This window comes from Mustela nivalis, assembly GCF_964662115.1.
Source record: "Mustela nivalis genome assembly, chromosome: 9".
Classification (NCBI taxonomy): domain Eukaryota; kingdom Metazoa; phylum Chordata; class Mammalia; order Carnivora; family Mustelidae; genus Mustela; species Mustela nivalis.
In genome coordinates, this window is record NC_139028.1 from 78,745,978 (window position 1) to 78,773,797 (window position 27,820).

The 27,820-nt window shown below is 44.6% G+C and overlaps 1 protein-coding gene across 5 annotated transcripts in view; it reads right to left on the reverse strand.

Annotated features, from left to right (window-relative positions):
* Window positions 1-27,820, reverse strand: part of SERGEF (secretion regulating guanine nucleotide exchange factor) — a 223,613-nt gene that overhangs the window by 148,149 nt on the left and 47,644 nt on the right. For all 5 annotated transcript variants that reach the window (XR_014316070.1, XM_082747308.1, XM_082747307.1 and 2 more), the window contains one exon: window positions 26,048-26,214. Coding sequence is in view for 4 of the 5 variants with exons in the window: in XM_082747308.1 (XP_082603434.1) it covers window positions 26,048-26,214 (167 nt within the window). In the remaining variant the exon portion in view is untranslated. The remainder of the gene's footprint in view (window positions 1-26,047; window positions 26,215-27,820) is intronic.

A 27,820-nucleotide genomic window follows, 5' to 3' on the forward strand; every position in this document is an offset into this window, starting at 1 on the left:
AGGCGAGGAAGCTGCAGAAGTAGTCTGAAGCCAGCAGAGGTAGGTTTATGAGATTTAAGGAAGGAAGCCATCTCCGAAACATCAAAGTGCAAATGAGTGCTGATGTAGAAGCTGCAGCAAGTTATCCAGAAGATCTAAGCTAAGTTACTTCTGAAGGTGGTTACACTGAATGACAGATTTTTCAATGTAGGTGAAACAGGCTTCTATTGGAAGAAGCTGTCATCTAGAACTTTCATAGCTAGAGAGAAGTCAATGCCAGGCTTCAAAGCTTTAAAGGAGAGGTTGACTCCCTTATTAGGGGCAAATACAACTGCTGACTTTCAGTTGAAGCCAGTGCTCATCTACCATCTCCAAAATCCTATGGCCTTTAAGAATTATGCTAAATCCACTCTGCCACTCACGCCTTGCAAGTGGAACAACAAAGCCTACATGACAGCACATCTGTTTACCAACTGGTTTACTGAATATCACAAGCCCACTGTTGAAACCTACTGCTCAGAAAAAAAGATTCCTTTGAAAACGTTACTGCTCATTGACAATGCACCTGGTCAGCCAAGAGCTCAGATGGAGACGAATGCTGTTTTCATGCCTGCTGACACAATATCCATTCTGCAGCCCATAGATCGAGGAGTAATTTGGACTTTCAAGGCTTATAACTTAAGAAATATTCATTCCTATTATGACTTTCAAGGCTTATTACTTAAGAAATATTAATTCCTAAGGCTACCGCTGCCATAGGCACTGATTCCTCCAATGGATCTGGGTAAACTGAAAACCTACTGAAAAGGATTCAACATTCTACATGCCACCAAGAACATCCGTGATTCCTGGGAAGAAGTCAAAATATCAACATGAACAGGAGTTTGGAAGAAGCTGATTCCAAGCGCCATGGAGTTTGAGGGGTTCAAGATTTCAGTGGAGGAGGTAATGGCAGGGTGGTGGAAAGAGCAAGAGAACCAGAATGAGTAGAGCCTGAAGATGGGACCGAATGGCTGCCATCTCATAATAAAACCTGAACAGACGAGGAGTTGCTTCTTAGGGCTGAGCAAAGAAAGTGGCTTCTTGAGATAGAAACTACTCCTGGTGAAGATGCTGTGAAGACTGCTGGAATGACAACAAAGGATTTAGAATGTTACATAAAGTTATCTGATAAAACAGCAGCAGGGCTTGGGAGGACTGACTCCAATTCTGAAAGGAGTTCTTCTGTGGGTGAAATGCTATCACACAGCATCGCATGCCACAGAGAAATTGGCTGTAAAGGGAAGAGCCAATCAGTGCGGCAAACTTCATTGTTCTTTTCTCTTAACAAATTGCCACAGCCACCCCAAACTCCAACAGCCACCACGCCAATCAGTCAGCAGCCATCAACACTGAGGCAAGACCTTCCAGCAAAAAGATTAGAACTCTGAAAGCTCAGATGATGGTTAGTGCTTTTCAGCAAAAAAAGTATTTTTTTTATTTTTTTTATTTTTTTTAAGATTTTATTTCTTTAACAGAGAGATAAAGAGTACAAGTAGACAGAGCAGCAGGCAGAGGGAAAAGGAGAAGCAGGCTTCCCAACCAGCAGGGAGCCTGAAGCGGGACTCAGCCCAGGACCCTGGGATCATGACCTGAGCCAAAGGCAGACGCTTAATTGACTGAACCACCCAGGTCCCCACAAAAAAGGTATTTATTAATTACGGTACTTACACTGGGTTTTTAAAAGACATAACGCTATTGAACACTTAACAGACTACAGTGTAGTATAAACATAACTTTTATATGTGGTGGGGAACCAAAAAATTCATTTGACTCACTTTATTGCAATACTTGCTTTATCGGTCTGGAACCAAACCTTTAATATCCCCAAGGTAATTATGCTGATCATGGCACAATTTTTAGGAGCAAAAATTTAGACCTAAATTTCCATAAATAATCACATGAACCATCCCACATCCAAATAATGGATTATTACTTTTTAATGCTGAGTAATTATTTTAAAGAATATTTAATAGCATGGAAGAAATGTTCCCAATATAACTACAGGTGGAAAATTTGGATATAAAGCAAACATATAATACACATATCTTGTTTTTTTTTTTAATGCATGTAGAAGATGGGAAATGCCTTAGAATGTTTTAAGTGGTTTTCTCTATTAAAATTATGGATGATTTTGATGTTCTGTAATTCTACAATGAGCATTGAGCATGCACTATTTTTATAACCAGAAATTTAAAATTAAAACATCTTTGTCCTACCTACCTCCCAGAATAGTGATAAAAACAAATATGAAGGATGAGCTTTCCAACAATAAGGATGACCCTAAAATGGAATTTGTGGGGAGAGGACTCAAGTAGTATTGTGTGACCTCATGACACCTGACGTTAGATTCCAGACGTTAGCAACCTGGAATTCTAGAGTCCTCTGTGAAATCTCCCCATCCACAAGATGTGTCCTGCATTATTAGTGGGACAGGGCTGGATTGGGTTCATCCCATCCTTTCTGCCTAGTGCCCTAATGCCCAGGATAAGGTAAGCAGTCAGTGGCCAAGAAAGACAGACCCTAGAGGACCAACCCTAGCAGCCAATGGCAACTGTGCCCTTACCAGCTACTAACTCCCCAAGTGGTGAAGGCCCTTCTGGTTAGCAAGCATGTTGCTGGGACCTCTGCTACTGGCTCCAGAATATGGTGCTCATGATAACATCCCTGGGAACCTGGTCCTGAGGCTTCACTCTGCAGCTATAGTCCCAGGCATGCCATGGGAGAGGAAATAACAAGTGAGTGTATCAAATACAACCCTCAGATATTTTTTGTTTGGCCCACCAAGCATTTTAAAGGACAGTATACATGAGTAGGAGTTTGGCTTGGTCAAAATACAGTATAAGCAGCTTACCTTACACCTACACCCCTACAGGCACCAAAACTTATTACAGAGGGGAAAACCCGGACTCAGAGGACAATGATTTATTCAAGACCATGCAGCAAGTTATTGACAAACTGGGTCTAGAACCTGGGTTTCCTGACTTCTGGTTCAATGTGTTACATTATAGAATTGCTGGTTCTCCAGAGATTCTACACCCCTTCTAGTAGGAGGCACCCCCGGCAAATTTTACCTCCCATGGATCTCTTTGCTGAGGATGACAGGAGACTTTAGTTATTATTTTAGGTTGTCAGTGACCAAAACATAGGGGAAGACGTTCATATTCGGGATGCAGAAATAATTGACAGTGGGCAAGCAGGAAAAGACAGGACACAGTAGTAATGAGGAGCTGAGGAGACAGGAGAGCCCCTGCTTCTGTAGGACAGGTGATAGTGAACCACATTAAAGAAAGTGAACACAGAACCTTAATGGTAAGTAGATGAATGAGCAAAGCTGTACTCATCCATACTGCTCTCCAGAGAAGACAGGAAGGAGTACTCCAAGAATTAGAAGAAGCTAAATTGATGAAATGAAGGAGATAGGGAGAGGTAGTAATCCACTTCTGCCTTGGTTTCTTGGTCCTCCCTGGCTTGGCTGTAGCCTTGCTCTCATCCGCATGAAATGTATGGGACAGCGCATGATAATGCGATAAACTCTGAGTGAATGTTACATTCTGGACTTCCTCTCTAAGACAGTGACTCTGTTACCTAGGGAAGGGGAAGAAGGAGTTTAGTGCTGTGCTATATTTTCCTTACCTTTTCTTATTTTTCTTAGTCTCAGAAAACAAATGACAAAAGAGGGGAAGATGCGGTGGGGGTGGGAGGAACGGAGCGGTGAGGCAAGAGAGAGACAAAGGAAGATTAGGGTAGAGGGGAAAAGGAGGAGTAGAAAAGCAAATAAACAAGTTAGATGACAAGGCAGGAAACAGGAGAGTTTTTTCTTTCTAACTTAAAAAGAAAGATGGACTTTATTACTCTGATTTCTAGCAACCCGCTGACCTGTCTCTGTCTCCCTCCCGAGCCTGTGGGCTTCCAAGGTCAGGACGTATCAAGTTGCATCAGGCAAAAGCATTTGCGTGTGGACAGAAAAATCAGCCTCTCTCCAGCACCTTGTCTTCTTGCACCAGAATGCTGTGAACTGCCATGAGTCTTCCCAGCTGGAAGGACTGCTAACAACAGTGAATTAATTTGGCCATTTTCCTGCATAAAGCTGGGGTGCCCCACCTCACTGCAGGAATAGTGTGCTGCTGGTTTCCTCTGGATCACCCGGTGTGCCCAGGCATCACAGGCAGTGCAACTCCTGAGGGACTCCTGAGGGACTAGGCAGCCTGAAGTGGGGGAGGGACGGGGCAGAGAAGGCCGCCAATGAGCCAGCAGGAAGCCAAGACCCAATGGGTATTCCCAAAGTGCAAACACACAGAAAAGGCCAGCCTCTGGGTCAAATTCATAGTCAGTGGAGCCCTGTCCATCTGGCAGCAGATGGCTCTTCTATTCTAGACTTGGGTCATTTCCCTTGAGAAAACCTCTTTGATAATGTGTTGTCAGTCCCTTTCTCAATTTGCACAGAAGGCTCAGACATTACCACGACATGCAACCAAGACCACCACCACGAAGATTCTCAGCAATACTTGGGAAGGAGGAGGAACAGAGTTATTTGCTTGTTTTATTTTTAATTAAAGGTGTTAACTGCAGAGGAAAGAGCCCCAGAAAAATCCTTTCTAATAACCTAGGCAGTGCACTCTCCTTAAAATCCTTTCTAATAATAACACACTCTCCAGCCTGGCTGCTCCTTCCCTCTTCCAGTCTAGTAAAGAAGGGGAGAGTTGAAGGGGGTCTATCAGATCAATGGAGTCCATTCCTGTAGGCTCAAGGGGGAGGGTGGAAGAGCAATTTACAGACCAAAGAGAGGAATCAGAGGAAACCCAAGCCACCCCGCACCCTCAGCACTCCTCTCAATGTGCTAGTGTGCTAATATCCCAGAATGCTAACAGGGCCGAAAAAACATGGACTGAAAAACATGGTGCACCGGGAGTCAGGACATCGGACTGGCAGGCCCAGCTCTGCCACTGACCTGCTGTGCAGCCCGGCACCGGGTGCTTAGCCTATCTGAGTGCCAGTGTCCCCATCTATGAAACAGGCGATGTGTACCTAATATTATTGCCTATCAGAATTTCATATATAGGGTATCATGCACTGTGTGCTCTCCTCTGTAAGGGTTCTTTTCCCTCAGAATAATGTTTTTGAGATTTCATCCATGTTGCCTGATGTACCATTTTGGTCCTTTTGAATTGTATGATTATACCACGTTTCTTTATCCATTCTCCAGTTGATGGATGCTTAAACAGTTCCCAGTTTGGGACGATTACAAATAAAGATGCTACTTTCTGTCTTTATGCTTTTGCCTACTCTAGGTACCTGAAGTAAGTGAAATCATCCATTGCCTTTTACGACTGGCTTCTACCACTTAGCATAATTTCCTCAAAGTTCACCCATGTTGTAGCATGTTTCAGAACTTCCTTCCTTCTTCAGGCTCAATCATACTCCATTGAATGTCTTTCCCACATTTTGCTTATCCATTCATCTGTCAATGGGCACTTGGTTGCTTCTACCTTTTGGCTCTTGTGAAACTCTATTACAAATACTCTTCAAGATCCTGCTTTCAATTCTTTGGAATACACACCCAGAAAAAAAATTGCTGGATCATATGGTAGTTCTATATTTAATATTTTGAGGAACCACCAGACTGTTTTCCACAGCAGCTGTACCATTTTACATTTCCACCAACAGTACAGCGGATTCCAAATTCTCTACATCCTGGCCAACACTTGTTACTTTCTGTTTTGGAGCTTTTTTGTTATAGCAGCCATCCTAATGAGCGTGAGGTGGTATCTCATTGTAGTTTTTGTTTTTTTCTAAGTATGGTTGACATATAACATTATGTTAGTTTCAGATGTACAATACAGTGATTTGACAATTCTAATCATTATGCAATGCTCACTCTAATAAATGTAGCTAGCATCTGTCACCATGTAATTGTGGTTTTGATTTGCATTTCCATACTGATTAGTGATGTTGAGTATCTATTCATCTGCTACTAGCCATTTGTATATCATCTTTATTTTAGAAGATTATTTATTTATTTGAGAGAGAGAGAGAGAGAGAGCAGGGGTTGAGGATGGAGGCGTAATGGGAGAGGGAGAGGGAGAGGGAGAGAATCTCAAGCAGACTACCTGCTGACCATAGAGCCTGCTTGAGATTCTCTCCATCTCCCTCTCCCATTGCCCCTCCCCTCCCTACCCCCTGGCTCAATCTCACAGCCCTGAAGTCATCACTCAAGCCTAATCCAAGAGTCGAACACTTAATGACTAAGGCATCCAGGAGTCCCTGTATATCATCTTTAAAGAAATATCTATTCAAGTTTTTTTGCCCACTCTTTAATCAAGTTATACGTATTTTTTTGTTGACATACTATAGTTTTATAGCAAATCTTCAAGTCAGGAAATGTGAATCCTCCAAATTTATTCTTTTTCAAGATTCCTTTGGCTATTCAAGGTCCCTTACATTTCCATATACATGTTAGAGTCAGGTTGTCTATCTCTACCTTTAAAAAAGCCATCTGGGATTTTGAATGGGATTGCTTTAATCTACAAATCTATTTGGGGAGAACTGACAGTAACATTGGGTCTTTCAATCCATGAACATGATACTTCTCTCCATTCACTTATGCCTTCTTTAACTACTCACAGCACTATTTTACAATTTTTATGTATAGGTCTTCCATATTCTTTTGTTAGTTTATTACCTAAAATCTTATGCTTTATAATATAATTTTAAAGGAAATTGTTTTTCTTTAATTTTTATTTACGTAGGCTCCACACCTAGTGTAGAGCCCAACATGGGGCTTGAACTCATGACCCCAAGATCAAGACCAGAGCTGACTACAAGAATCAGACACTTGGGCGCCTGGGTGGCTCAGTGGGTTAAGCCTCTGCCTTTGGCTCAGGTCATGATCTCAGGGTCCTGAGATCGAGTCCCGCATCAGGCTCTCTGCTTGGCAGGGAGCCTGCTTCCTCCTCTCTCTCTGCCTACTTGTGATCTCTCTGTCAAATAAATAAATAAAATCTTAAAAAAAAAAAAAAAAAGAATCAGACACTTAACTCATTGAGCCACCTAGGTACCCCAAAAATTCCTTTTTAAAGATCTTCTGATTATTTGCTACTGCTATATAAAAAATCTAATCAATTTCTGAACGTTGACTTTGTACTCCATTAAATACACTTATTTTATAGATTCCTCATGATTTTCTATGTCAACAATCATGCCATCTGTGGACAAAAAGAGAATTGTTTATTCTTTTCTTAAGATTTTATTTGTTTATTTGAGAGAACGAGAGCGAGTACAAGCTGGGGTGGGGCTGATGAGGAGAGGGAGAAGCAGGGTCCCTGCAGGGAGCCCAACATGGCTCAATCCCAGGCCCCTGGGATCATGACCTGAGCCCGCTTAACCTACTGAGCCACCCAAACACCCCCTGTTTATTCTTTTCTGACTGTTAAGACTTTGGTTGCTTTTTCTAACTTTATGGCACTCACTAGAACCTCCACCCAGTATGATGTTGAACAAAAAAGATACGAGAAAACATTTGTCTTATTCTAATCTTAGGAGAAAACACTTTCCATTTTTCACAATTATGACATTTGCATTTTTTTAAAATTTATTTATCTGAGAGAGAGATCGAGATCACAAGTAGGCAGAGAAGCAGGCAGAGGGAGGGGGAAGCAGGTTCCCCACTGAGCAGAGAGCGAGGCTAATGTGGGGCTCAATCCCAGGACCCTGAGATCATGACCTGAGACGAAGGCAGAGGCTTAACCCACTGAGCCACCCAGGCGCCCCGACATTTGCATTTTATAAATATCTCTTATTAGATTGTGGGACTTTCATTCCATTTTTTTTTTAAAGTAGGGCTCCATGCCCAGTGTAGAGCCCAACACAGGGCTTGAACAAAAACCCCAAGATCAAAACCTGAGCTGAGATCAAGAGTTGGATGCTCAACTGACTGAGTTACACAGGCATCTTACTTCCCTTCTATTTCTAATTTGCCAAGAGTTTTTATCAAAAATACATGTCAAATTTTTTTCCAGCTTTACTGAGGTATAGTTGATGAATAAAAAGTGTATATGTTAAAGATATACAAAGAGATTTGATATAGACTTATACTGTGAAATCATTAACACAATCAAACTAACACATCCATCACTTCACCTCACAGTTACTATTTTTGTGTGTTATGTGTGTGGAAAGAATACTTAAGATAACTTTTAGCAAATTTCAAACACATAATATAGTATTACTAACTACAGTCACCATACTACACACTGGTCTCCAGAATTTATTCATCCCACATAACTGGACCTTTTGTACCCTTTGCCCAACAACCCCCTATTTTTCCACATGGCAACCACCATTCTACTTTGCTTTTATGAGTTCAACTTTTCTAGATTCCACATTTAAGTGAGATCATGCAGTATTTGCCTTTTTGTGTTTGGCTTATTTCACTTAGCATAATGTACTCCAGATTCATCCATATTGTCACAAATGGCAGGGTTTCCTCATTTTTAAGGATGTATAATATTCCTCTGTGTGTGTATGAGAGAGAGAGAGACATTTTCTTTACCCATTCATCCATCTTATCTTAGCTACTATGAATAATGCTGCAATAAACACGGAAGTGCTGCTGCCTCTTCAAAATACTGATTGCAGGGGCATGTAGGTGGCTCAGTCATTGTGTCTGCCTTTGGCTCAGGTCACGATTGGGATCGAGCCCCGCATGGGGCTCTCTGTTCAGTGGGAAGCCTGCTTCTCCCTCTCCCACTTCCCTTGCTTGTGTTCCTTCTCTCCCTGTGTGTCTCTCTCTCACCGTGTCTCACTGACATATTCTGTCAAATAAACAAATAAAATATTTTAAAAATATATATATACTGATTTCATTTCCTTTGGATATATACCCAGAAGTGGGATTATTGGATCATACAGTAGTTCTATTTTTAAATTTTAAGTTTTTGAGAAAACATCACACTGTTTTCCATAATACATATTACCAATTTACATTCCCACTAATTAAGTACAAGGGTTTCCTTTTCCTTGTCAACATTTGTTATCTCTTGTCTTACTGTCTTGTCTTATACTAAGATGTATACAGTGATATCACACTGCAATTTTCTTGCTGTTTTTTCTGCATCTAATAAAATGATTATATGATTTTTCTTCTTTATTTTGTTAGTATGGAGAATTATATTTTTTTCCCCAAATGTTAAAGTAAGTTTTCATTCCTGGGATAACACAGCTTGGTCATGGATGAATTATCCTTTTTATATACTGCCAGATTTGATTTGCTAATATTTTGTTAAAAATTTTTCTATCTATGTTTATAAGAAATTCTAATCTGTAGTTTTCTTTTTTTGTAATTTCTTTGTTGGGTTCACAAAATAGGTTGGGAAGTGTTCACTCCTCTTTCTCTACTTTCTGAAAGAGTTTATGTAAAACTGTGTTTTTCCCTTAAATATCTGATAAAAATTACCGGTTAAACCATCCAGGCCTAAAAAGTTCTTTGCAGGAAAGTTTTCAATAATGAATTGATTTTTTTAACAAATATATAGTTGTTCAGATTTTCTAATTCATCTTGTGTCAGTTTTGGTTAAACTGAATTTTTTTTTCAAAAATTTATCCATTTTATCTAATTTGCCAAATTTATTGGCACAATAGCGTTCAGAATATTTCTTTAGTATGCTTTAAGGTCTATAGAGTCTGTAGTGACATACATGCTTTCATTACTGGATACTGGTATTCTGTCATCTCTTTCTCTTTTTCCTTATATGTTCAGCTAGGGCTTCATCAATTTTGTTGAGCTTTTCAAAGAATTGCTTTCGGCTTTGTCATTTTTCTCTATTTTTGTCTGTTTTCTATTTCATTAATTTCTGCTCTTACCTTTATTATTTCCTTCTTTCTACTTTGCATTTACTTTTCCTTTTTTCAGCTTCTAAAGATGAAACATGAAGTCACTGAATCTCGTCCTTTCTTCTTTTCTAATACACGCCCACTTAAAGACATAAACTTCTTTCAAAGCACTGCTTCAGCTATCTTCTACCAATGTTGAAGTGTTCTATTTTTATTAACATTCACTATGAAGTTTTTAAAAATCCTCCCATTTTGAAATAAATTCAGAGAAAATTTATAAGAACTATATGAAGAACACCTATTTACCCTTTACTTATTTCATATTCCCCATGTATTACCATTTACCATCTTTGCTCTGTATTACCTTCCCTCCTTTTCTCCAATTTTTTCTGAACTACCTGTGAGGAATTTGGCAAACTGATGCACTACCACTCCAAAATACATTAATGTATTTGTCAACCAAGCTGTCAACACTCTCTACATAGCAACAATTCAACCATAAAACTAAAAAGTTAACACTGGTATGTAACCACCAACAAAACTTCAGACTCCATTTAGGTTTCACCAGTTGTTCCTATAGTGTCCTTTACAACAAAAAGATCCATACATTTCATTTAGTTGCCTAGTCGCTTTAGAGTCCTTTTGATCTGAAACTATTACTCCGACTTTCCTTGACCCTCAGGACCTTAATTTTGTGAAGAATGGGCCTGCTTTTGGTCACTCTCCAGTTCCTTCAGCTGGTTCTTTTTTTTCCTTTTGTCTGAGTTTACAGTTGTTTTCTGTTGGAAGGCTGGTCCAAAAGAACTACTCCACCAAAACCAGAAATGGAATCAAGATGGAATTTAATCCTCTTCTGACCACAGATCCCACCTGAAAAACGTGCCTGTCTTTGTTTGACTAGCATGACAGTTCTCCTATCTACAAAACAGGCACAGTTCCATTATGCAGCCTCATAGCATTTCATATAATTTTCCCAAATATCAATCATTATTATTATTATTATTAAGTGATGCCTACATAGTTAAAAAATCAGGAAGTACAGAAAGGAGGTACCAAATGAAAAGAAAAAGTCCCCCTCCTAACATTAAAAAGAATTGCATTTAATGGGACAAATCTCTCTCTCACACTAGGCTTGGCACACCAGTGATAGGAAAAATAAAGGAAACTCTGGCCAGGAATCAAAAGATCTAAGTTTCCAGTCCTGATCTCCAACTCCAAAAACGGCTTTAGGTACGTTACTTATGCACGCAAAAAGTATTTACTCAGCTCCTAGTAACTATTCTATGCCTCAGTTTTCTGAGAAATGCACATAGCACTATCCATCTTTTCTATCTGTCTCATAGGCAGGAGAAAAATGATGCAATATTGTGTGTTTGAATTGCTAAAAGTTAAAAGCATAATACAAATGTAACAATACATCAGGTATTAAACCTCTAGAAAAATTAACCATGGAAATCAAAAGCCTTAGTTGGAATACAGGAGACAAATTGAAGATGACATGGGAATGGAAGAATCTATACTATTTAGTTTCATACTATTACACTATCTATACCTCTACTGTCCAATACAGTAGCTACCGTACATACAGACATTTAGATTTGAATTAAAATAAAATAAATGTAAAATTCAGTTCTTCTGTCACACTAGTCACATGTCAAGTGCTTAGTAGCCACAGATGGTTATCAGCTACTGTACTGGACTGATACAGACCATTTGAATTATAATGGAAAGTTTTATTGGAAAGTACTGACCCATTTATATTCTGTATATTCTTCATTGCCTGATATTAATGTTGTTGCTGAGGAATGAATACACAGCAGCTAGCCTTCCACTATAAAACAAAACAAAAATTCTCAAAGCTAAAAGAAATCCACATAGGTAAGAGTGCTAACCAAATCAGAACAGTACTGGGCTTAGTGCTTTGGAAGACCCCTAGAACTGGTTCTCATCAGAGAGATTAGGAAACTGAAGCCCAGGGAAGCAGGGTCTCTGGCCCCAGGTGCCACAGTGAATTCACATTAGAATTCAACATGGAATCCTGGTAATCCTATAGCATAGGCCTGGCAGTAGGCTCTGTCACTTATTAGCCACATAGCCTTGGATGGGTAACCACCCCGGAGCCTCACTCTCATCATCTGCAAACTGAGGAATAATAATCCCAACTCCGCTGGGTTGTCATGAAGATTAAAGAGATGATGTCTCGAAAGCGCTTGGCAGAAAACCTGGCACCCCACCGGGACTTGGTGAATGCCACCTGCTGTCATCATTAACGAATATACTGCTCTTTCCACTGTACCACAAGCTGAGCAGGGAGGCTTTGGCCACCAGATGCATCATCGTCACAGAGCTGGGGAGTGTAGGAAGGAACTGGGAAATGATGCAGCTTGGCGAAATGGGCCAGAGGAGCAGAATGATAAATGCATTGTACAGCAGCAGCTACAGAACCGCGCCGGCAAGTCCCCATGCTGTAGCAGAAATTTCACCTTGAGGGGTGCAAAGGCAAATGTACCATTTGCATGCCTCTGTGTTCTTACCTTTAAAAAAGGCATGTGAGGGATGGAGCCCTGCAGACGGAGGAAGATGTTTATGTTTCTATAACCCTCATGCTGAGACAACTGGAGGAGTCAGCATTCTGTTGTTGTTCTTCTCCCTCCAGAAGTAATATATCACAATTCTGTTAGCTACCAACACTGCGATCCCACCACAGACCTCTCCAAGCTGGCTTCAGAGTGGGTGGAGCTCTCCCCAAGGCTTCTCTAGGTCCCTCCTGTGTGCTCTAGCCCCTCATCCCCTGCCTGGTGGGGCATGAGATCCAAAACAACCGTAAAATACAGTGTCTACTCTGCAGCACCAAACGCTCTCTTCTGGAAGACCGACCACCACACATGAGGTGATCAGATATTAGAGGAAAGTCAAATAGCAGCAAGTGATTTGGTCTCTAAGTGAGAAGAGGTTTCCATCCCATTCCATAACAAATCCTAACCACGTGCTTTCTGACAGGCACTACACCATGCACGAATGATATGGCTGCAACCAAGACATAGTATCTGTCCTCAAGCAGATTCTACTTGAAATGGCAACTAGAATTGCCCACCAGAAATTCACCTGGGTAAACTCTAATCTGAGTCTGTGAAGTGGTACAATTTTGATTTGCAGATAAGGGAAGGAAGTGGGATTGGGATATTCCAAAACTCATCCTTGCTGTTGCTCAGAATGGAAACAGAAGCCCAAGAAGGGACCATGAGGAATTACAGTATCTTTTCTCAGCTCTTCAAAGGCAGCTTTAAAGTGGCAGTTTCTGCTGAAGGAAAGCCACTCAGCTGTTCTGTGCACCTGCCCTAGCCTGTGCCTCAGCTCCAAAGAGACAAGAATGAGCTGTTGCAGGCGCTACCTCTCCTGGCACCAGTGGAGCAAGCACCATTCACAGTCACCTCTTTCTCCTCCAGCCTAGCAAGCCACCATCCAGGCACCTCTAACCACAACAAACAAATAGAGCCACATGTTAGCTCTATTTCTTAGCTGTGTCCTTAGACAAGTTACTTTACAAGTTTCAGTTTCCTCATCTGCACAACGGGGATAAAACCGTACATGATTCCCCGGCATCAGTAAGAACTGAAAGCGATCAATAAACGGTGCTAAGTGCCACACATGGTACACGGTCAATGACCAACAGATAGGAGCTATCATTATTGTTTCTAAAAAATCCTGTTGTTTTCAATCAAGTCTCCCTTAACTGGTTATTCAAGCCTCCCAACACCATCCTCAGAAAGAACCAGCCTCTTCCTATAGACCCTTCAGGAGCCTAAAAAGAATCTTAACCATGAAACTCAGTCTGGTCCAGCTTTTAAACATCTGCTTGCAGAAGGAAGCTCTCCCAAAGACTCAAGGAACTCAGCCAACAACTCTTCCCTGATACGGTCTCTAGATCTCTGGTCATAAATCCTCAGCTCTTACCTGTAGGAGATTTACACTATCAATCACACTCCATTTAGAAAGCTTCAGGAGTTGTGTCCTCCCTGTTGTCATATTCCAAGTCCACAGTTTGAAAGCACCCTGGGTACTCAACCAAGTACTGATGGGTTAAGAGGAACACAAGAATCATGGAAATGACTCACATCAAAGTCCAGCTCTACGATAACAGATAACAATTTCCAAAGAGTTATAAGAAATCAAAGTTTCCTGAAAACCCAGAGAAGGTTGGACCTGACAAAGAAATCTAGAAATATAACCTACATTTACTGCTTCATAGTTTACAAAATGTTTTCACATTCACAACATCATTTTGACAACAACTTGGAAAGATAGGCCAAATAAGTATTAATATACAGACATCAAATCTGAGGCTCAGAGAAGTAAAGCAGATTGTCCAAGAATGAAACCACAACATTAAGTCTCTTGATCCATCCAAGTCCTTCTTCTGTTTGTTGTTCCTTGATACATACTCTGTCTTCAAATGATATGCTACTAGTACCAGGTTACTAATAAAAAAAAAAATCTCACTCAAAGGGAATCACATGGAAATAAAACCACAAAGAAGATCCTCAAGAATGACTAAATTACCTTTTTGGAGTAAGGAACATTCCTCACACAATCCTGGGGGTACTGGCTACACGACCTACGTTTTGTTCAGCAGCTGTGAGCAACTGTGCCCAACCAGCTGGGTCTCCTGAAATGGTGCATGGCAAGGTCCTCACGGGAACTACCAGCAGCCTCCCGGTGTCTACGAGCAGGCTCCCACCCTGCCTCCTGCTTCCCCTTCTCCTTCCACTTCTGGCCTCTGTGAAAAGCCAAAAGTTTCACAATTCATTGTAACAACAACTGCTCCTTCCGCAAAGATTTCTTCTATTTCTGCTCCCCACAGCCAGTCTCCCCCAGTGCTGGGTGACACCACACATTCAGGGAAAAGAGCTCCCTTCCAGTCATCTGAAGGTGCAGAAGGTCCCTACCACAGGGCTCCCACAGAGAGAGCATCACAAAAGGGAGTTATGTAATCACGCAAAGACTAACTCCCCCTTCTCATCATAATTCGGTGGTCTCTCCACCAATGAGGGCCCTGGGGTTCTGAGGGCTACCTCCCAACAGAATGGCCTGGTTTTGCTTTCTTGTTAGTGATGAGAGCAATGTTTTCTCTTTATCTACCTCAAATAAGGGGTGCCTACCAGGCAAGGCCTCAGCGGCTCAGGGCACTGCAGGCTAAGAAGAGGCTGGAACTCCATGGGAGTAACCTTTGGAAAGAGGCAAGGCTACGGGGCTGGCTCCTCAAACAGCCATCCAATATAAAGTACCCAGAAGGGCCTGGCAGAGAGAGAGTTAATTGGGGCCAGTGCCAAAACCAAAAAGTGCCTCCAAGCAGGAAGCTCCAAGCAGCAGCAACCCTCCAAATAGAGCACATGGCATCTTACTGAGGAATCAGCCATTAGGAACAAGGACCCAGACAGCGCTCAGGGTCCAGGAGAGAGTCCAGTCCCTGGGCAATGAGACTGGCAAAATCCATGCCCTGCTCAGAGTATAGAGTTCACATACAAGCAGAATTGGCACAGAGGTCCAGCTATCCGAATGGGGCTGGTGTCGGAGGGAGAAGGCGCTGAAGAAACACAAAAGGAAGGCCATGGTTCATCAGCCAGCACCCAACAAACTCCAGATCTGGAATCTCGAAAGGGCTCAGGGACAAGGAAGGTGGATGGAAGGTGGACTAGAGCTTTAGGGACAGCAACTAACAGAGCCAAGGAAAGTGTAATGACACTAAACAAAGAAAAACTCAATCTAGAAAGGAAAAAGAAGCAGGTTTGTCAGGCTGGATGGCAGGAATACTGAGATGAATGTAAGACATGATCTTTGTTACCCACTGGGGGATAAGCAGCAACTGTCCAAGCAGCCAAGGGCAAACGGACGCAGAAGAACGGGCCTGTGCAAAAACTTAGACGTATCAAACATCATGATAATTCTGTTGGTTCAGGATAGATATATCTATCTATCTATCTAGTGCAGAATGCAAGGGTGAGACTGGTAGAGGGTGAAGCTGGGTGTTCTGACAGGGGAAGGATCAAGAAGAGTTTCTGTCAAGCTGGAGATTTTGGACTGCATCCCAGATGGGAAGCCACTGGAAAGTAAGGGCACATGTTCAACCCTGTAACAAGTATCTGCTGAGCACCTGCTATGTGCCGGCCACTAATCAAGGTGATGGGGATTCCATGGTGAATAAGACCTACAACAACCCTGGAATTTATGCTCTAATAACTCCATTCTTCCCACACTGGCCGTGGGGATTACAGACTATGTTTCTCCTTCCCCTTGAGGGTAGAGGCAAGGTCTTACCTTCTTCCATATCCTAAAGGCTTGGCTGAGTTTCTTTTTTTTTTTTTAGAAAGAAGAGTTTTTCTTTCTTTTTCTTTTTTTTTTTTTTTTTAAGATTTTATTTATTTATTTGACAGGCAGAGATCACAAGTAGACAGAGAGGCAGGCAGAGAGAGAGAGAGGGAAGCAGGCTCCCTGCTGAGCAGAGAGCCCGATGCGGGACTCCATCCCAGGACCCTGAGATCATGACCTGAGCCGAAGGCAGCGGCTTAACCCACTGAGCCACCCAGGCGCCCTTGGCTGAGTTTCTTCTACACAACAGGTTTCCAATAAATGTTTATTGTGGGAATGAATTTTTTTTTCTGTATTTTATAAGAGTCTTTAAAAAAAAAAAAAAAGGTAAGAACATCACAAAATCAGATGTATATTTTAGTACATCATTCCAACAGCCTGTGGGAGCAGCTGGGATAAGGCCAAACTAGAGACAAGGGGTTCTCACTTGAGAGACAGCCACTGAAATTAGGTGGTAGATAATGGGGGTCCAGGCCAGAGGGACGGTGGCAGAGATGGAGGCAGCCTTAGTCCCCTGGCCACCAGCCCTCACAGAGCTCACACTTCTCCCATTAAACCACCACAGCCTCCTTGAAACCCTCACTGGCTTCTGTTTTCCCTCTAAACTTCTGCATGGTTTACTTCTACCCTGGGACAGCCCAATTTTCAAGGTCAAATGCAACAAAAGACAGCTGGTAAGCTCCAGGGTAAACGTGGGTGCAGCCTGGGGCAGTTGTCATGCTGCAGAGCACGGTGGTGACACGTGAGGTCACTGGGACTATAAATCAGTGCTGATGAATTTCCTCTGCAGCTGGAAGAAAGCAAGCCAGAAGCATCCTTGCTGTCAACACTGATGGCTAACTTCGACAGGAATCCATGCTCTGTGGCACTCCGTGGAGGCTGGCTGTGGATTACCAAGCCTCTGGCCTCCATTATGTTCACTTGTTCTGATTCCAAATCTTGTTTATCTGAAGATCCAGGACAGTTCTGTGTAGCTCCTTAGATCTCAAGTGATTAAAGACAGGAGAGGAGCTCTGACCCATACTTATCACAAAACCCATATCCGAAACACAGAGCACCTGGTATGCTATGAACCTAATAGCATCTGTACAGCACTTGAGAGTTTATAAAAACCCTTCTCTATCTTATTTTCATACTCCAATAATCCTCTGGGCAAGATACAGCAGATATTATTACTCCCACTTTGGAGAGGTCTGACTGACCCAACATCACAGCGATTGTGGGTGACAGAGCAGAAATTCCATCCCAGGTCTCATTCCACATTCAAGACTGCCCCTCAGACCTCCCCTGTCCAGCGAGCACTATGGTTTCCCAAAGTCGTGGGTTAACCTCACTGCCCTGGTCCTTGCTGAGGCTATCCTCTTCCTCCTGCTGTGCTCAGAAGACACCGACCCAGACTGCAAGTGAGAACCACTGTTCTCACTACCGCCTAGTGAGAGCCAGAGCCAAAGCCAGAGCCCAGGGCGACACTGGCGTCAGAACTGTCCCAAAAGGAAGCTGTTAGTAGAAGGGGCTGGCGATGAGAATGAGGGCTCCAAGTGCCAGGTTCCAGCCCCGGCACTATGTCACCATGTGCCATGTAACCCGGGGCTCACGACAGCTTTCTCTCAGAACTCTTGCCCCTCGCCCCAGCACAAGGGCGGCCACCACTGCCCTGGCCCACCAGTGCCAATAATGGTGTCTTTCTTCTGCTATTTCCAGCCAGCTGCCAGACTGTGATGGATGGACTCGCTACAGAGTAAAATCAACTCATCCCTGATTGGAGGCCTCCCCAAATTAACCTCATCAGGCCAGCAAACAATCTGGCTTTCAATCTAACTAGGACAACTGAAGCCTCATCAGGGGCTCTCGCCCTCTTCTCAACACACTCACTCCAGTCCCTTGCTGTGGATGAAGCTGGGCCCTCATCACACATGGATAAGTAAGACAGCATCTATGCTCAGGGCACCTGGGTGGCTCAGTGTGTTAAAGCCTCTGCCTTCAGCTCAGGTCATGATCAGGGCCCTGGGATCAAGCCCCGCATCGGGCTCTCTGCTCAGCAGGGAGCCTGCTTCTTCCTCTCTCTGCCTGCCTCTCTGCCTACTTGTGGTCTCTGTCTGTCAAACAAATAAAATAAAATCTTAAAAAAAAAAAAAAAGACAGCATCTATGCTCAAAGAACTCAAGTCTGATTTAGAGACAGACATATTACTAACTACTGCAGCGCTTAAATACCATGTGATAGCTTTGGGCAGCAACCTGGTCTTTGCTCTGTGAATTCTTGGCACCTTGCACTGTGCACGGCCCACACTGAGATGCTGTAAACATTTACTGAATAAATAAATAAAACTAAGACATAACACGACAACAGAAGATATAGACACACTTCAAAGAAAGCATTTCTCTTCTCCACCTCAAAAATTCCATCTTCACATGTCCCTTTTTCTCTTGACTCCTGTACTACAAGAAAGTATCCTTGCGTCTTGTTAGAACTCATCCCTTCACAGAGACTCCAAGCCTCTCTCATCTCCCCGGGCGCCTTGCTCCAGCTGTGCCCTCGGCCTCCTGCATCTCTGCTCACAGCTCGGGCTCGCTCGCTCTCTCTCTCACTCACTCTCTTGTTCATGCCTTCCCTCGGCCTTTGCACACACTGCAGTTTCCCCACACTCACAAAACGAACTCAAACCAAGCTCTCCTCCCAGTCACTGAACTTGTTCTCTCATCCTCCTTTGGCCACTGAATCTCTGGGCAAGGTTGTTCACACCTACCGCCTGCATTTCTCACCATCCCCTCATTCCCTGGGTCCCAGCTCGAGCCTCTCAGAGGTGTCAGCACAACCTCCCAGCCGTCTTTTCTCAGCCTCTGACCTCCCTGACCTCCTTGCTGAAATTTCCTTCACTTCTGAGAACGCTGCCGTTCCTGGCTGGCTTTCTCCTTCTCTTGTCGATACACAGTCTCTATCTGGCTGCTCTTCCTCTGCTTTCCTCCTAATGTGAGTTCTTGCCAAGATTCCCCTGTTATTTTGCATTAGCTCCCTTGAGAAATAATTTCATGTCAAAGCTTCCAATTTAGGAAGCCTTTCCAGTCACCACCTCCCACCCCAACCACCCCCCACCCCAACCCTGCAGGATCCAACAGAACCGGAAGGGCTGAAAATGCAAGGAAGAGGAGGTCCCCAAGGACATGGTTGGGATGAGATTGTTGTCAGATGCTCTCTTACAGCCTTTGTCACCTTCAGCTGGTCCTATAATGAACTGATCTTAGCCTGGCCACCAGCTCACAAGCCCCTGAGACAGGAACTCTTCCATCCTTCCCTGCTCCCCGCATTCACCTAATGTAGTGCCCGGACAGACAGGCACATGTAAGCATCTGCTGGAGGAAAGACTGACAACTGGAGGTGCACGTGCATAGCAGCACTCGGTCAACTGTGAAGCCCTAAAGGACAATAAGCCTCATCCTCAGCAGAATCTGTAAGAAACTTCTAGGCTGTTCGAGTCTATTACAAGGTCAGATACTCTGTTCTCTGGTTCCGCAGGACACGCTGCCCAAATGCCTGAAAACATGCAAATGCCCATTCCGGCACAGACCTGGGCCCTGGGAAGTGCGGACTGCAGGGGGCAATCGCAGGGGACCTGAAGAGGGTCATGTATCTCTGAAACTTTTCTTTCATTCTGTTTTCATTTATTCAGTCAGTAAACATCCACTGAGCACCCACGAGGTGCCGGGAGCTATTCTTGACCCTGGGAACACAGCTTTGGAGGAGACAGACAAGGCCCTTGCACTCCTGGATCCAACAGTTTCGCACGAGGAGATGGTGACTACACACAAATAAGACAAAAGCGGCTGGTACAGAAGGGCTGGCTGTGTCGCATCCTTTCCCACCCCTTTCCAACGAAACAGCCCTGGCTGTTGGCTCCCTTCTCTCTCCTGAGTGTTCCCACGAACAATGCCCGGCTGAGGCTCTGACGCATGCTTGCGTGAGGACTCCTCCCGTCAGGCCAGCAGCTGCACACAGAAGTGCCGCTGTTCTCACCTCCCAGTGAAACCGTCGTCGCGTGAACACTGCTCCCCTCCTCGGGGAGGCCTCTAGAGCCTGCTGCACCTGGAAGGGCTGGGCCACAGGGGCTGCACGGGCTCCGAGACCTCATGCTCCTCTAAGAACAGCAGTGACGAAAGCGATTACTTACCGGAGAGCTACTTAGGGATGCTTTTTTCGGGTTGTGTTCAATTCTGTCAGAACCCTCCAGACTCAGCTGATTGCTGGTGGTAGATTTCTGTGTTATTTAGGGCACTGAAGTCCCACAGTCTTGACACAAACTTAAAATTAGAAATGCATTAAATATAGGAAAAGAGGAAGGTCATTCAGGAAGGGTAGCATTCCAAGGGAGCTGCAGGACAAAGACGCCCTGGAAACTTCCAGGTTCGTTAATGGGTTTTACACAGCATTCAAGTGGTATTTCTCCTTCTGAAATAACCCTGTGGAAAGCGTAGGGGACTGGCTCAAACCTCAGCTAGCACCGCCGAGTGAGTGACTCTGCAGACTAAAAATAGCTGCTTTCCCACTCGCTCTGACAGCTCTCACCCAGACCCAGTGCACAGGTAGGCCCTCCGACAAACACTTTCAGTCCTGCAGCAAAGTCAGGGTTGATGGCTTCTGGGTTTAACAAGTACCCAATCCTTGGCTCAACTCTTGTTTATTTCCATGTTTCCTGCTCTTGCTCCAAGGGCTGTGTGTGCGTGTGTGTGCCTCTGTGCACACGCGTGCACATGTGCCCTGAGCTCCCTGACTGAGATTTGGTGCTCCTCAACCAGACGTGGGCAGAATTTAAACCGGGAACATGACTCAGGCCCATGGCTGCAGACTGAGCCCAGAGCAAGGCCTTCAGAAACCCTGGGAATCAGGCTGTTTGTCCTGGGCCTTCTTCTAACCTACCTAGACTCTCTGGGTCTCGGTTTCCTCAACTGTAAAAGAAGTATAATCATTCCCAGTCTGGCCTATTTCACAGCATCATGCTGGGAGCTAATGAGATAAGGGACACGGGACTTATTTTCCTTCAAACAGTAATCCTATCAGAAAGACAGATGGCAGGGACGGGACAGGCCAGACAAGCAGCAAGACTGCAAAATGAGGCTGCCCCACTGGAACCGGCAGGCATCCTGAGCGGCCCAGGAGCTAGAACAGATCTAGACTCACAGCTTCTGCTCATGTTGTCCCCTCTGCTGGAATGTCCTTCTCCCTTTGCCAAACACCTCCTCATTTTTAAGAACCCAGCTCAAATAACATTTCTGCTCATGGGTGTCTTCGACATAAATCACCCCATCTCCCCTGTTCCCTTGGCCTTTCGTACATACCACTCAGCACATCCATTCTGCATAGTAAGGATCTATTTACAAACCTGGAAGTTCTTCCAGGGCACAGACTAGATTCTTTATCTTTGTATGCACCACCCACTGTCCCCACTGTGTGGTCAATGCAGGCATGTGGCAGGTGTCAAGCAATGTTTCCTGGGTTGACTATGGAATAGGCACAATCCCAAAGCCAAGACAGAGGTAAACTCAGGAAAGCAGGAACGGTGGGACAGCACACACAGAGCCCATAGAGGGGGTGGCAGATGGGGAGCCCATGAAGTACTGTCATGGGAGGTCTGTCTCCCTCTGGCAATAAGGTCACAGCCACAGGGACAGCAATCAAAGTTGAACTGCAAGTCCTGGGGGGACCAGACAGCAGCATCACACTAAATCCCAATGACCTAAAATGGAATAGGAGGCCCTGGGGACAAGGAACAAGGGCAGAGAACAGAGCCAAGGCAAAGAGACAGAGCAAGGCTAAGTGGTACTGAAGCCTGGAACCTCTGGATTACTTAAAATGCCCAGGTCTGCCAAAGTTGAGCCAGCAGCAGGGGTCAAGTGATCTTGACTATGACCCTGAGGGACTCCAGGGCAGCAGTCACTATAAATTTATGTAGCAATCATGTCCATAAAATAAGAATCAGATCTGGAAGGGACTCTTAGATCTGTAAGAAACATCAGGAAACACCTGGTCTAACATCCCCCACCCGTATCTGGGAGAACTAAGGGTTTTAGGAGGGAAAGGGGTTGCTCAAATTCACTCAGTCCGGGCAGAAGCAAAGCTAGAAGCCAGGTCTTCTGACTCCCAATCCCATCCCCTCAGAGGCTGCTTGCCCTCTTCTGAAGGTCCCATGCACATACTGGGTGCCCAGCTCTAGCTGCTTCAGAACCCTGGGGAGACCCCAACATACCCACTAAGTGAGCACAAGCACTTCCGCTTCCACCTTTGGGCTGAGTTTAGAGCCAAGGTTCCATAGGAAACATGCAGATAATAGCCCCAGCTGGGGCCAGGGAAGCTGTTGTGGTTCACACATACTCTGCATAGATATGTACATGGGGGGAGTAATCTCAATGACTCTGCTACTCCTGAAATCTTCCAAGAGTGGCTAGAGGGGCCTAGTATCTAAGGCCAAGCTGAAAGAACATGATACGCATAGTCTTCACCACTGTAAGAACATTAAAGACCTGCCAAGGCTACAATCCCAAAGTCTTTCTTAGGCTAGAGATGAGACATGGCTCTGAAGAAAGTATTCAGACTCTAGGGGGATCAGAGACTCTACCTCCCAGACTCCTGGAACTTTTAAGCCAAGTGAGGATACATATGCAAAAGGACAGATGCTACTTTACTTCATTTACAAGGCAAGTATGCGAGCTTCAAATAGTTCAAGTTCATGTCCCGCCCCCACTGTTTACATACTGTATGATCTGGGGCCAGGGACTTGCCCATCCTGGGCCTGAGTCTCCTGACGCATAAAGCAGCGAATATTAACACTTGCACCCAGTTTTATTGTGAAGATGAAGTAATACATGGCAAGTCTTTCGTATGATGCGCCACCAAATCACATTGCGTTTGTCTGCTTTCTTTGGTTCATAGAAAGGGATGGTTATACCGCCTGTGCTTCCCTCTTCTGTGTGGCTGTCACTCTGGATCCCAGACACCTCACTCTCTGCTAATCCCTGGGACACGGAAGAAGGCAACTGGTCAGCTATGGGCCACACTCAATTCATTGAAGGTCAGAAATCATTAACTTTGTTCAAGGCCGTTCCTGCTCTCCAGGTGTCCCTGGACCTCCCTGGCCAAGCCCCTCCCAGGGCAATCCCTCGTTTAGTAGGGCTTTATATCTTTTCCAAGGTGAATCCACTTCTAGTAGCTAAGAGCTGCCCACTGGCCTGGCTCTGGGCTGCAGGCAAACAGATGCTTGACAAGTCAGACCGGAACATCGACAGCAGGGATGACCCCAGGACCAAATTTACCAAAGGAGACAGCCTGGGGCCTGGGGTCTGAACCTGCAGGGAGCCTGGCAAGTACACACACCAGCACCCCAGAGCCTGGAGCAGACATAGAGGGAGCACTGACATGAAGTCACCCCAAGGCTCAGGGCTCAAGCCAGCCCCTCAGACAGTCCCGCTAAGAAACACTAAGAAAGGGGCACCTGGGTGACTCAGCAGGTTAAAGCCTCTACCTTCGGCTCAGGTCATGATCCCAGGGTCCTGGGATTAAGCCCCATATGGGGCGCTCTGCTCATCGGGGAACCTGCTTCTTCCTCTCTCTCCCTCTCTCTCTCAATGCCTGCCTCTCTGCCTACTTGTGATCTCTCTCTCTCTCTCTGTCAAATAAATAAATAAAAATCTTTAAAAAAAGAAAAAATCAAGAAACTACACAAAAGTCACCTCAATGTCAGCCTCTTAGGCTGTATGTGCACTGGTCATATCTGTCACAGTGCTACACACGACAGCCACCACACAGTGTTAAAGGCAAAGAAGAGAAGGGCCCAACAGTTACAGAGGACCTGCCACACACCACAAACCTCATGTGTCGTGCTCACAGATGACACATTGTGGCAGGCATCATGAGCCTCATCTCCGAAAAATCCATGAGGCCCCTGGGCCTCTGCTGTGCTACCTGACCACAAAGTCCTAAATGTTCTGAGAAAGGCAAAGAAGAGTAAAGGGTCTAAAACCCTTGGTACCAGGTGCCTGTGTGGCTCAGTGGGTTAAAGCCTCTGCCTTCGGCTTAGGTCATGATCCCAGGGTCCTGGGATGGAGCCCTGTATCGGGCTCTCTGCTCAGCGGGGAGCCTGCTTGCCCTCCTCTCTCTCTGCCTAAATCTCTGCCTACTTGTCATCTCTGTCTGTCAAATAAATAAATTTTAAAACCCTCGGTACCAAGCTCTCAGCACCTTAGTATTGTGGTTAAGCAGACAATACGAGCTAAAACAGTTCATTCCCTCATTCCCTGCTAGGGGAGTCAACGTCTCTCAAACGGAATCTAGAGAAAGACAGCAAAAGTCATAAAGATGTTCACGGTCTTTGCCCCTACAATTTCATTCCCAAGAGTGTATCTTCAAGAAACAGTTCAAAAGGGTAGTCACTGCAGAGTCCACTATAGTAACAAAAAAGAGGAAATGAGCTAAATGTCCAACATTCGAAGAATGGTTTGGAAAATCCCAGAACCTTTGACTCCTATAATGTTATAAGGTCCGTTTTAAACGACTTTCAAGATCAGAAAGAAACAAGGCAAAGCATTTGTGATCAAATAAATGAAGACTGAATACCAAACATCCTCGGTGCTCTCACTACAAATTTATAAAGGAGGTACATGTGTATATGCATAAAGGAATGCAGTTGGGAGGGTGGTTAAGATTATGGATGGTTTATCATCAACATCATCATCATCATCATTATTACCATGTCTAAATTGACTTTGTGGTTTTGTTTAATGAGTGCCTTTTCAATTAAACAAAGAGAGAGCAAGAAAGACAGACAGACTTAACCCCAGCACTAAGGAAAGGCCCAAGAGGAGCAGGTCTGGGATGTGAAACAGAAACTGAGAACCGTCCTACATACCCGGAAGGAGGAGGCCAGGCAGGCCCCGGGGGAAGGGAAGCCCTCTAGGTATGAAGAGGGTTGTAATTAGTCTGATGCTAATTACAGAAGTCTCGCTAGCTTATTAATTTTTTTTGACAGACTCTGAATGAAGACTAAATTCCTTCATTAAGCCAACTTGGGTTCAGAGGCACATTTCCTACGTGGCCTTCCTCATTCTCTTCAAAAAACCTAGCCTTTCCTTTTTTTTAAGGACAGCAGTAAAGTAAAATTTAGTAACAGAAACACACACCCTGGAGAAATTAAGCCTCCTGCCTTAAATGTAGAAATTCAAGACATTTCAGGGAATTAAAGGGGCTTGAATAAGGAACTGAACTACAATATTTTCCACGCTGAAATATAAACAGTAGTGCAGAATACTTAGCTCACTACGAAGGCCCCTCAATCAGGTTCCAAACTGTCTTTCCGACATCACCCCGTATTTGCCCCCACAGACACCTCATGCTCCAGCCAAAGTGAACCACCGTGGTCCCCCAAACACTTTCTTCACTTTCCTAACCCCTAACCCCATTCCACCTATGGTGCCTACCTGAAAGTCCTCTTCTCTCTTATAGCTGCCTGCTCGAGTCTGACCCATCCTCCCAGGCACAGCTCAAAGCCGTGTCCTCCGTGACACTGGCCTAACCCAATCCGCAGGGCCTAACTCCATCTCCCACTCTCTGAAGTGGACCCAAAGTACTCACAGTCTCTCTGAAGGAGTTACGCCCAGTCTGCTTGCAGTACAGTTATCCAGGCACCTCCCTTTTCTGAACCCCAAGCAACTCGAGGCAAGGACCCCTTCAGAGTCCTGTGTGGAATCCACAATGCCTCTACTAGAAGCACACAGTAGGCCCGCAGTCTCTGTTGCGACACAAGACAAGGAAAAGAGAAGCATCCCTTCTGTGGAAAGTCACTTCCTACCTCAGTTGCTCCTGTTAGGCAGTGCAGAGGCGAAGGCATGCTCTTCCGAGGTCCTGAGTGGGGATACGATGGATCCTGACTTTGTAGTTTCCAGTCTTCAGGAGACGCCAGCTTCCTCCCTAGTTGACCGTAGTCCGCTCGGCCCCAGGTAAACACCTTGCCAGTTTCTAAAAACAAACATTAGCTGAATTAAGGTTACATTCCACAGCTGTGCTCTCCTGGGCAGGCAATGACTTATGAGACAAAGTGTGAGCGTTTATTTTAGTATTAACTACCACGTACCAGGAGCCATCCTATCTTCCTGGAGGGAGAGCACAACTATTCACACTTTCACAGATGTGGGGACTGAGGTTTGGAGGGGTGAGAGGGCACGATCAAGATCAAACAACAGGCAGCACCAGAGCTGGATTCCAGCGGAGGCGGATTCCGAAGCCTGTGTGCTTGCATTTTGACAGGGGACAGGGCGACAGGGAACTCTGGCCACACATTATGGCCTCCCCACCCCTCCTTGGCTCACCCAGACGTCTGTTCTCAGGCTGTCAGCCGCCTTGAAGTCCCCAAGGCTCCTGCCTTGCCCCATGCCACAATCTCTTAGCACCCTCCTCCTAGCACAATTAACGGCCAGTTTTGTGTGTTTTCTCTCCACATAAAACGACCTTCAGAGTCTATGCTCTTACCCAAAGGAGCAAGTCTCATAGGCCCAAAGCGAGTGCCTATGTGAGGTGGAAGGGAGTGAGAGAAGGGAAAAAAGACAAAATCATTTACAGCCAGGAAAGCCTCAGTCCCCCAGATGTACCATCTGGGAAGCTGGCCAGTGCAGAAGATGATTGAAGAAAATGGATTTTGGAAAAAGAGAAATGCCTTTCTTCTCCCAGATAAGAAGAAATTCACCAAACTCGCTCAGTTGTACCAAGTGCCACATTTGTTATTTCAACAGAAATGCAAAACCCGATGAGGCATAGATTATTAACAGATTCTCTGCAATAAATATGCATAACCATGTGCGCTGTATAAATTCTTTATACATGTTTATTTTAACAAAGAGACTCTTTGCTTAAGAGACAAAACACCAAGCAATGCATATTAAATTCTAGACAAATCTACTACTATGATACTACTGTGTTTAGTATCAAAGCTTCATCTGGTCCTATATTCAACATACGGTTTATAGTGTCAGCTACAATACAACCACAGACTCAGGGGGGAAATGTCGGAATAGCAAAGGGATGCAGTTCAGAGGATAGGCCTGCTCACAGACATCATGTAGACACCGAGGAGTTCACGGGAAGTTCTGAGCTTCCTCAGAGGTGAACAAAGTCTGTGTGGCCCATGGGGTACAACAGGAACTAGGAGCAGGTCCGCTCAGATGAGCCATTCCATGGCCTCACACATGTTGTTGTTCTTGCCGTGGATGCCCTTTCCTCACATTAGTTGTTTGATAAGCTATAGCTCCAGCTGTACAGTCCAGCCCACATACCACCTGTTCTGTAAAACCTTTTTTGACCCCTCAATGCCTCACAGAAAGGATGAAACCTACCCTCTGTAGGTAGGTACTCATCAACTACTGTGTTCTCATTTCACAGATGAGAAGTTAAGGTTCAGAGAAGTGACTAGCCCACAGTCACACAACTCCTTCTTCTACCCATGGTACCATTCTGTATTAGTTATTCAAACAGGGTCCACATCAATGGATAACCAACACCCAACACTCAACACTCTCCCCTCACTTCTGTAGGACCCACAAAAAAGCTCATGTGCCCAGGACCCACAAAG